Raw genomic sequence first — 11,128 nt, 5'->3', positions numbered from 1 at the left:
AAACTTTAAAATCAATTCTAAACAATGGCAACAAACATCCGCATGGTGTCTTGGAATGGACTCTATATGCAAAGTTCCTTTATTATTATCATGGTACAGATATGATGTTATATTTGTTATTCATTGACAAAGGTTGCTAGATTGAACCGTTTTGTCTCAAATTGGCTTCCTGTCGAATCATTGGCATTGATTTGTTTATTGAAGACTTGTGCAGGATGCTTATTGCAGCAATTAAAGTTTTACTTTTTATAGTCATTAACATATTCTCCTCTTCTCTCTATTCATAGTGGAAGTCTTGTTGATCCAATTTGCATTTTGTACTTTATTGGAAACTCTGTACACCCCAGACTCTTCACAGATTTTGCTTCTACACTGATCATTAATTACTTTCATCAACATCTGTGCAGGATAGGTGTAACATCTTAAACATTGAAGATTGTGTCCATGAAAGTGCTATTTCACATGGTAAATCATGTTAACTATAAACAGTAATTTTCAAGACCAAGAATAGTACTGATCCATGTTATATAATGATTGACATTAATGACTGTAATGCTTTGAGGTGTCCCTGGAAGGATTGACAGAAAGGATTTTGTAAAAATCTTGTTTTGGGTTCTCTTTTTCTTTGGTTGGGCCTTTTTTTTTTAATTTGCTTTTCTTTGTGCTTTTGCAAACTTGCAAGCAGCCCAACCAAACGGATGTATTACATGTCTGGCAGGAGATGATGTAAGCTGGCCCCAATCCCACCCATACCTGGAACACGGGAAACCAGCCTTTAGCTATATAGGGCATGTTGTAAACTATCAGTGTAGACTATTTGACGAATGTCACTCAATGAAACCACCACACTTCTTAAAAAATGTAGTTCCTTGAAGAGGTTCATCAGTCACGCATGCATACAGTTACTATCAATTTTCTTCCAACAGTGACTGTTTTAAAAATGTAGCTGACAGATGCCAGTGCAGGCTGTACTTACCAATGCCACTTACCAAGTTTAGACTGCTGGTTTTGAATTGATTACACACATGCATGCACACACAAACACAAAACAGACACACACACACACACACACACTCTTCTGTCAATCCTTCCTGGCTTTGACCTTTACAGTACTATTCATTTAACACTTGAGATTTTTGCCTTTTTCATGATGCTGATATAACAACAACTTTAAAGATGTAAAAACAGAATCAATTTTGGCCCAATGTTAGCCAACTGAATGTAGAAATTACAGATTTCAATGCTGGTAGATGGAATATCATTCTGTATAACATTAAGTATTGACATATTTACTAACATTGTATGCAGCTTTACAGAGGTTTTTCTCTATAAGTGTAAATTCTAGGGGACCAGAATGTGATCATCCAAATGCTATATCTTGCCCCATAAATTGAATTTGTTATTCTTCCTTGCTTTACTCAGTTTCTTAAGCACCATTCAGTCTTCTTATTTTTTTTAACCCAAATTGTTGTATTTTTTTCAAAGTACAAAGGGTAATGGTATATAGTATGTAGTTTATAGCAAATACAATAGATAAAATAAGTTAACCCTTCTGCCGCTGGATGAAATTGCACCCTGCTTCAGGAATTCAGTGTAACCCCCCTTAACAGTAGTGGAATTTTGGAGGGATTTAATAGTTATATATACTTTTGGGTAAGTCTTTTTTCATCCTTTCTTGTTAGACCCTTTATCTTCCTGTAATGACACCAGTTAAGATTATTACAAGGTCGTAGTGTCAAAGATGATTGTATTCTGCAAAGTATAGCTTTTCATAATTCAAGTACATGTGTGGCAGCATGTTGTAAGAAACATATGACAAATTTATTCATGTACAACTACAAGTATAATCAGAATTATTTGCATAGACTTGCATACAGATGAGAGATGTCCTTTTGTTTCATCTTGTTAAGTCATTCAAGATTTGGAAAAAGTTTTTGTCGTATCATCTCTCATTGACCAAATTCTTGTGTAACTGTTACAAAAATTGTGTAGTATGCAGTGGCAGGTATTGCAATTCTCATGAATTGAGAATGGTTTTGGTATATTGTTTATCAAGTTGATGTTGACATCAATGGTGATAAACTTAATAATAATCTTTTTTTAACCTGTAAGATCAGATAAAAGTGTGTCTAATGATGAACAACTTCAATTTTAAGTTAGGAATTGTCCGATTTGTTACTGCATAATGTCAGGATAGCAAAAGTAAGTCAGGATGTTAAGGGTGGAAAACCATTTGTTGAGAAATCTGGACTAGGGTGTAGGTTTCAATGCAATTTCCTAATCAGATGATAATGAAAGTAGTAGTAGTGCAGATATTGTGCATTGACATGATGATGAATATAGCCTTATGGTATACATTTTGAGAATTTTCCATATTGAAAGATATTTGTGTGGATGATCATTGTCTTCATATATTCCATTAAAGGAAAATCATGGTACTACTAGGATTTGTGGAGTCAAAAATCGAGGTATGTGTGATTTGAGGGAATACTTTAGGAGATAATATTGTGTTAAAAAGCAGAATCTGTTGCAAACATTCTGAGCTAAAGATATGGGGCCGTCGATTAAATCCCTGGTCCAAGAAAGAAAATGGAGCTTACTATGATGTATCATAAATGTATGTCAATGTTAATAAATGCTGTGCTATTTTAATGAAAATACCTTGCCTGTTATCTTTTCTAAGTCATCAGAATGAATACATAGAAGAAAAAAACGTGTTGTGCTTCCTGGGTGGTACAGTACTGTGAAGTACAGCTTAAATATTTCCCCAAAGACCAATAAAAGGTCTAGCTGAACAGGTGGTCAATATTGACAGGAATTGTAATGGCTGATGAAAAAAATGTCTAAAGGATCTAGCAACAAGTGGTCACATTGTCCAGGTGACCCCATATATTAAATCAAAAGTGTGGGCAATCGTACAGGTGGATAGGTCAAGGCAATCTCCAAGTAAATTTACCGGTGGCATAAGACGATATCAAAAGCCCCGAAGCAGGCTTTCCAACTGGTCACTTTTTGGACATTGCTTTGAGTCATTGTTGGCAAAATCATATGGTTGGGGTTGACATTTGGTGGACTGAAAGAGTTGCTTTGACCCTTTTGATACTGTCTTATGCCTCCAGTAAGTCTCTGCTTGGAGATTAGGCCAAGGACAAGGCGCTACTATGAAGACAGACTCACTGTATAATACATTCCGCAACCAAGTGAACACATACAACCAGCAATGACATAGTGTTGGTTACTTTGGCAACTATCTATTAATAAGTTACTTTGGAGTACGTCACAGGGTGTGGAAGCGAACAGCCAATGGCCGGCCTTGACGTCACCGGCGAGTTTCCGGTCTAGGAGGAAGTAATTTGCATAAAGGTATCCCATGTAAACTCTGCGCGGATTTCGTGGAAGCCCTGAAGCCTGATAATCTAACATATCCAGTCTTCTAGGTGCCAAAGGGCTCAGTCTGAAGGGTGGACGCGGGCCCCACTTGGTGGTTGTGTCATGGTAGAGGGGCTTCACGGGGAGCGGGGGAGTCAACACTGACCAAAATTCTAAACAGCCGAGTCCTGACGAAGTTTGGTCGACCTTTGATACTAAGTACAGTCATATCATTCATCGACTTGGATCGGATCTGCATACGGTGAGTCATGCTGTTGTTTTTTGCTCTTTCAAACTCGAAGTATTCTAAATTGAAGAATTAGTTAAAACCGCCCACTACTTTTTGTCTGTGTTGTATTTTGTTTTCGTAATTCGAACCCCCGCAGTGGTTGTACACGACGAACTTCCGCTCCCATTCCACTGGCGCACGTGTGTTGGCCTCCCTCCTTCGTTTCCCTTTGGGTAGAGAAGCCTTGTAATATTTTTGCGTACCAGGACAACATTGGTACTGTTGTTAAGATTTTTAATGCCAACTCAACACAACCGCACACTTTGCGATGTTGGCTTTAACACCTACCTGTTAGACCGAATTGAGACAGGGCGAAAAGTTTGAATGGACATGACGGCAGCAGGGAAAGTGCAAGCAATGCTGTGAAAAGTTTCAGCTGTTGTAATTTTGATACTGATACGTTTCGTGCCGACCATTATGTACTAGTAACACAGTTTTTTTTTTTTTCTGGTAACAGAAGTCCCTACAAGTTACGTGAAAGTTTCTAATGTCAAGTATATAATGTCACGGCTTGAATAAAGCAAACAATTACAAGCAATAAAACATGACAGGTGCAGCGGCCCACCCAGTCGGATGGCCATAGTGCCATTTTGGTGTTCGTAATGTTAGTGTTGTACTGATAAAGAGTAACTGAAAAGCACTTTTACTTCTGTGCTTTACTCGTATATACACAAAATCAAACACACGCTGACGTCAGAGTTGATCAGTTAAAGCAAGGACGATGTAACGTCCTTGGTTAAAGACTGCTGTTTCCGTGAGAAGACACCACCAATCCATCCGATAACTATCTTTCCCACGAAACTTTGGTGAATGCTAGGTCTATAAGCGCGCAACTTAGCAAACAATAGGCCGTGTGACAGTGCCATGCCATACAATACTGTCCTTTGATTCTGACAATCTCTCGCAATCTTGCCGCTGGCCTGCATAATTATGTACATGTGCTTGGAGCGGTCTTTAGGTAGGCAAGACACACTCCTAGAAACATGGCTCTTTAAAGTATAAAATAATTATATATAACATTATATTTGATACGAAACTCTGCCTAGTCAGATGTCATGGTTTCGGGGACAGGCAGTCTCATGTTAGAGGGAAAGTTTCCCTGCCCGGGGTGATACTAGTACTGTACAAAGTGACGCCAGACTGCTTTCATGTTCAACAGTAGCAACTCCGGTACACATGTACAGAGACGTACAAACGCGCGCGCGCGTACACACTCGCGCAAGCACCGTGAGGCACACACACGCGCACATAAATGCACACGCGCTCTCGAATACATAAATCATAAGCAGATACCTCCCCCTTCTCTCTCATTCTCTTTCTCTTCGGTCTCTCTCTCTCTCTCTCTCTCTCTCTCTTTCTCTCTCTCTCTCTCTCTCTCTCTCTCTCTCTCTCTCTCTCTCTCCCTCTCTCTCTCTCTCTCACACACACACACCTTTGAAATCACGAGGTATTATTTCCTTTACTGCAGATATCTTTTCAGCCGCTTTTAACTTTCACTTACCATCACTTGGGGTAGAATATGTCTCAAAGTTGTTTTCCGTAAAAGCTATTAATACAGCAGTTCCCCTTGATTCCAATGCTTTTCTATGGCATCTGTTCGTAAACTGTGGTGTGTTTTGACTTTGCACTCGTCATGAGGAAGAGTTTAGAAAAAATATCATGATTCCAAACACGTCATTTTCCTAAAATTAGACACTCCTTTGTCACCTTTCCCGCGCTTCGTGCTTGCGCAGTCATTCAACTAATACTTGGTCTGACACTTGAGAGTCACAAAAACAACCACTCCATTGTCAGAGGCAGGCAGTGGGGCAAGGAAAGGTCCTGAACAGTACCACATGGTTTATTTTGCGGTATGTGGTAATGACGTGCCTGTTGTTGTGCAGCATCAGCAGTCATGCAAGATGTGAACAAGTGAACGTTTATTGCAAGGTTACTCTCATCAGTTGATTGTTGGGCGTGCAGATTAAGGCCCAATCTATACACAGTTTTTACCGATATCTGTGGAGGGATCTGGAACGTTGGCCGCGGGACACCCGTGGCGCTTGCAGTCATAAACAGCTATATAGCCTAATGAGCCCGCGTTGTATGCTGATGAGCCTTCCCGACGTCGGGACACATCTACACGCGCGCGGAAGCTGTCGGGGACCCCTGCTAAGCTATCGGGGACCCCTGCTAAGCTATCGTACGAATGGTCCGGACCTTAAGGGAGAAATTTTCCCGATATCTTTATGGCGATATTGCAGTTCCATCTAGACGCTGAAAAAAAAGCTGTCGGCGAGAGGTTGTTGGCTCGCCGATATCGGGAAAAACCGTGTATAGATTGTGCCTAAGATCTTAAGATCTGGTGCCTTCTAAGGTGACGACGCAGATGACTGATTGTAACATTCTTGATACTTCGTCAAGAAAGTTATGTTTCTTTAGCGGGTTTTTTTTTCAGTGTATGTTTGTATACTTGCGGTTAAACAGTAGTCTCTACAAGACCGACTGCGAATAATTCGCCACCAGAGAGTTTTGCTACCAGAGGAGTTGGTCGGCCGCGCGTGAAAAACTTAGTCCCCTGGCTAGTTTCTACGATCCCCACATCCCCGTAGCCCGGTGGAGGCTAGTTTATAAGCTAGCATAAGCTCCTTGATTAGATAAAGAAATCGTTTTATTTTGGTCCCCTGCTGAATTTTCTTGGTATTGCAGCAGATCGTCCTTTTTTTCTACATCGTATTCTGCATAAGTAATGGTCAGGAGTTTCAGGATACAGATGAGTAAAGATAATGTTTTCCAATTCATCAGGTATTCAAGATGCGGTCTGGAAACGGAATGTGGTTGTGCCTTGTCACCCTGTCACTTCTTACACTGAATAGTTCCTGTGTAAGTGTTGGTCCTCCTCCAACCGAACCGTCATTTCTGGCTTCTACTGCAGCTGACGACTACTACTACGACTATTACAGTTACTATGGCAACGGTGAGTGGTTAACTATTGATTGTTGTTGTTGTGAGTGTGTTGTTTGTTATTGTATCGAAACCACTGCTTGGAGAATAAACTTTACTACCAGCAAGGACATACTAAATTTCCTTGCTACCAGAAATTCACTGTAAAAGAATTTCAACGTGCTCTTTCTAGATTTTTTTCTTTTTCTAATTTTTTCTCATTCTATAGACTACTCTGGATCCGGATACTCTACGTACACCTATGACTACGGTACCGATGAACCATGTCACAGCTGGCAGGACAAAATACAAGAACTTCATTATGAACGTGCCGTTAATACTGAATTCATCATCATTACGTGAGTATATTAATCATTACAATAGGAGAAAGTTATTTCCCTTTATTTGATAAGATCAATCATCACTCTGACTTAATTCAGTGAGCGAGCACCAACAAGATCTATAGTCTTCCAATGATTTCAAAAGCCATCCTTAAAAACTGTCTTGACAAAACGAAATTCGGGACTCTACACACCAGGTGCCCTTACCATGAATGCTGGGAGTTCGACACGACCACGTGGTACAAGGAGGGGGTCAGGTACAAGTGGAAGAACACGGAGCTGATCCAGCAGACAGGAGACAAGAGAGAGAAGCTGGACTTCAGGAAAGTGTACCGCGATGACGCGGGAAACTACACGTGCGAGATGACCAACGGGACACACACGTACACTGCTAAGATCCAGCTCACAACCAGAGGTGCGTCTGTGTGTAGTGCTTCTTCTTATATGATAATGATTCATCTCCTTGCCATTTACAAGTTCGAATTCCGCGTGATTAACGGAGGTCCCGTGTTTGGGGAGAGCCACACCTCACGCACGTTAAAGAACCCACCACACCTTTCGAAAAAAAGTAGGGGCATGAACCGGTGTGCGATGGTGCAAATCCTTCGGTCTTGAACCTCCGTCTCGTATCAGCGCTAGCCATACGGTGATCACACGCCATTCACTCGGACGGGAGACCTGGCGCATTCCCGTCTTGCTATTAGCCAGCGAAAGGGTATACGTAACGTTATAACCCCGTCGTGTGTAAGCACGTCGGCCGATGATGATGATGACGTGATTTATACAATGACGGTCAAAGTGAATTTGCTAACACTAATATTAAGCCTGCACAATTTCAATTACCACATGGGCCTTTTTAGCTGACGTTGTTGTTGTTCAGTGACGTTGCTAATCGGTGTTGTTTGATTGACAGACCCTGAGTCCATGACTGCTCCCATCATGCAGCCCATCACCCCAACGATAGCCTACCGACATCCTGCCGACAACGCCACCTTCCTCTGTCAGGCCAACTTTGGAGTGGTGGGGCCAGCACACTTCCCGCAACTTTACTGGACAAAAAACAACACCTTCGTCGACTCATCGAAGATGATCTTACATCGAAGGTGACTAGGCAAAGTAATATACTGTGCTGAAGGTCAAGAAAAGAACTTCTCTGTACTAACGTTAGATTACATTTTTTGCTTTTAATTTTCCAAGTAGATTTCACGTGACTGCTAATTACATTTTATAATCCAAATCAATTAAAAATTACGAATTTCCCGCTGAATTGACCGCTCTGTACTAGCAAGGATGTTGTATAAGACGTCCTTGGTATACTAGCAATTTATCTACTATAATTTTTGTCCGGACAAATCGCTTGTAAAACTTAGAACAGGTACAGGTCACCTTGTTCATGTAGCGTCGTCGCGTCCGGCGAAGTCGGTCAAACTTTACCAGGAAATTTCTACGGTCACCCGTCTAGAGACACTAGAGAACTCTATAAAGGAGACCACTGGTATTTTGGGGGGCATTTCTTCTATTGTGTTTGAATACAATAATTTATACAATATTTGGTCTTTTTTTCTTACAGGATAGAGAAAGACGGTAGTTTGAACATGAACAACACCCTATCGCTCACCGATGTGAGAGAGGATGATTTTGGTGAGTACATCTGCATCGCGCACACAACATTCGGATGGGCACAGGAGAACGCAACGCTCGTGAACGGAGGTGAGCCCTATAGTAACAAAGAGGTACTAACGTAAGTACTTTACTTCTGTCTCCCTCTCTACGCAACGCTGAAAAATATCCAGTCGTCTCTCCTCTTTCTTACGTTACAACTTTTCTAGTGCTATTCGATTTAGACGACGGTTGCCAAGCAAGTAAAGTAAAGTTGTTCTGTGTGAGTGTCGAACAATAGACAATGGAACGCTCTTTCCCCGATGCAATAATCGAAGAAAGAAACAGAGATAATGATGACTACCTAAAACGAGAGACAAAATGTCTGTCATGCTAACAGTGTTTGTTTGTCTTTACTTTTCCAGACCCACCCGTGGATTCCAGGACAGGATCTTCCACCACGCCCACCCTGCGGCCATCTCGTGCCCGCTGTGTTCCTCCTGATGGTGGCTGTACTCGTCGTGCTCTACAAAACATGGGAGCTGGAGATACAGCTCATGTGGAAGGACTACTTCGCACAGTTCGAGGATGATGGTGAATTGGAAATTTAACCTTGACTCACGTCACACGAACACACCTGCCCCCCCCCCCGCCCCAACTTACCCACAAGCACACACACACACACACACACACACACACACACACACATTTAAACAGAGGCACACACACACACACAAACCAAAAGGTTCACATAGTAATACATCCACACGCCATTTGAACTCAACTGCCACTGCAGAGAATCACGATTTTGAGTCCTGTTTGTTTGTTTGTTTTAATGCTATGAAATTTCATTTATGTTATCATTTATTTATTCAAGTGCAACATTGTTGTCATGTATATGGGTTTTTTTTACAGACTATAAAATCTGTAACAAGATTAGAGAAGACTACACGTTTGACTTGGACCAGCTCCAGGGGACACACTTCAGTTTTGAGGTCCGCGCTTCCCGAGACGTCCGGATCGCGCTGTCCAATCAGAACGCGCCGACCCCCGACATGTTCGAGATTGTGATTGGTGGAGAATGGAACGCCAGGTGCGCATGTCAAGATCTTTTGCGAAAGCGAAAGCTTGTTCATCGAAGTCACTGCAAGTCATTATGAGTGGATTATTCACAACGTAGCTAACATCTAGCGAATACCTCTCAACGGAAATGCCACAACCTGTCCACCATCAGAAATGTCGTTGTAAAATCACGTAACAGAATACGCTTACAGATAACACTTTGACAGATCGGACAGATTTTTAGCCATAAAAGTTACTTTTATCAACTAAACATATTTATTTCCTGTATGTCGCTGGAACGTTAACCAACTCAAGACAGGATGTCTACCCTAAAGCAACAATTTATTAGCAGGATGTTTACAATTACAGTGCTGATATCACATTGCCATCGTGGCATACAGCCGAACCAACTCGAACATTCCCTGTGGCCCCTCAAGCAAGACTTGTGGAGTCAAGTTCATCCAGTTTCAAAGCGATTTCCCTGTGTATGACTTGGCAAAAATTAACGGGCTACAAAAAGCCAAAGCTCTGTGACTTAAGGTATTCGCGGTAGTCTAAGAGAATAAATACGATGTCAAAACGCTTTTTTTTAAATATTTCTTGGACCACTCGACTATTAGTGACAAAAAACGGATGCAAGTGGTTTTCGATGATAGATATGTTGTTCGTCTATCAAGTCGACGAGGACCGCTTTTGTCATCAATGTCGTAGTATATATAGATATACAATGTACATGAATGTAGTTTTAAAACATACATACACACGCTACTCAAAATATAACCTTCTTGGCGAAGGTAACGAGAGTCCGATTTGCATTGCTAGTTTCCCACGTCCTATTGCAAAGACATTGTTGGAACTACTTGGCGTCTCTCCAATTATGCATATCGCGTGTCCGCTTACACTTGTTTGTCTTGTGCCTTTCTGCAGATCTCTGGTTCGGAAACAAGGCTCCCTCCTGATGATGGTGGTCACACAGGACATCCTGTCTCCCAAGGAGTGGCGCCGATTCTGGGTCACCTTCATGGACGGCACTTTGGAGGTTGGTCGCCAGGGGGTACTGGAGCCTTTCCTACGCTGGCGGGACCCGGACCTGTCAGAAGTCAAGTACGTGGGCTACTCCAGCGGGTCGCGCGACAAGGTCAAGCTGAAGTTCGCGGACTTGGGTAAGGGTCATTTGCCTTTGACCAGATATTCAGTTTCAGTTTAGGACAGTTGATTGGTGAGAATCATTGGCCATAACAGGGTTGGTAGTTTGTGATTTAAGTTAGACTTCTAGCGACAGCGCAATGCAAATAAGGCATGACTAGCAAATGAATCGTATATGTAAGTTGATATCAATCAGAGAAACAACCCAGAGTAACAAAACGAGAACACTCTTAAGGTGCCTCTAAATCTGATCACATTACTCCAAAGATATTGGGGCTTGCTATTAACGCTCACAGACACTGATGTTCTTTTGTATGATGTAGGCACAAAGGATCATGACGTCATCATCCTGTACGACCAAGCCCAGTTGGGGTTTGTGCTGAACACCTTACGGGTGTTC

At 41.8% G+C, this 11,128-nt stretch overlaps 1 protein-coding gene across 1 annotated transcript; it reads left to right on the top strand.

The window, feature by feature from the left end:
• The first annotated feature begins 3,353 nt into the window (after positions 1-3,353).
• Positions 3,354-10,655, top strand: LOC118431056 (inactive tyrosine-protein kinase 7-like). The gene is made up of 9 exons (XM_035842135.1): positions 3,354-3,631; positions 6,443-6,614; positions 6,810-6,939; positions 7,119-7,336; positions 7,835-8,024; positions 8,492-8,631; positions 8,946-9,114; positions 9,436-9,613; positions 10,510-10,655. Exons 2-7 carry the CDS (start codon positions 6,452-6,454, stop codon positions 9,110-9,112), a joined length of 1,008 nt encoding a protein of 335 aa, XP_035698028.1. The 5' UTR covers positions 3,354-3,631; positions 6,443-6,451; the 3' UTR covers positions 9,113-9,114; positions 9,436-9,613; positions 10,510-10,655.
• The last annotated feature ends 473 nt before the right edge of the window (positions 10,656-11,128 follow it).

This window comes from Branchiostoma floridae, chromosome 14, assembly GCF_000003815.2.
Source record: "Branchiostoma floridae strain S238N-H82 chromosome 14, Bfl_VNyyK, whole genome shotgun sequence".
Classification (NCBI taxonomy): Eukaryota; Metazoa; Chordata; class Leptocardii; order Amphioxiformes; family Branchiostomatidae; genus Branchiostoma; species Branchiostoma floridae.
Note: the sequence above shows the minus strand (reverse complement) of the source record. Positions and strands in the feature narration are given on the sequence as shown.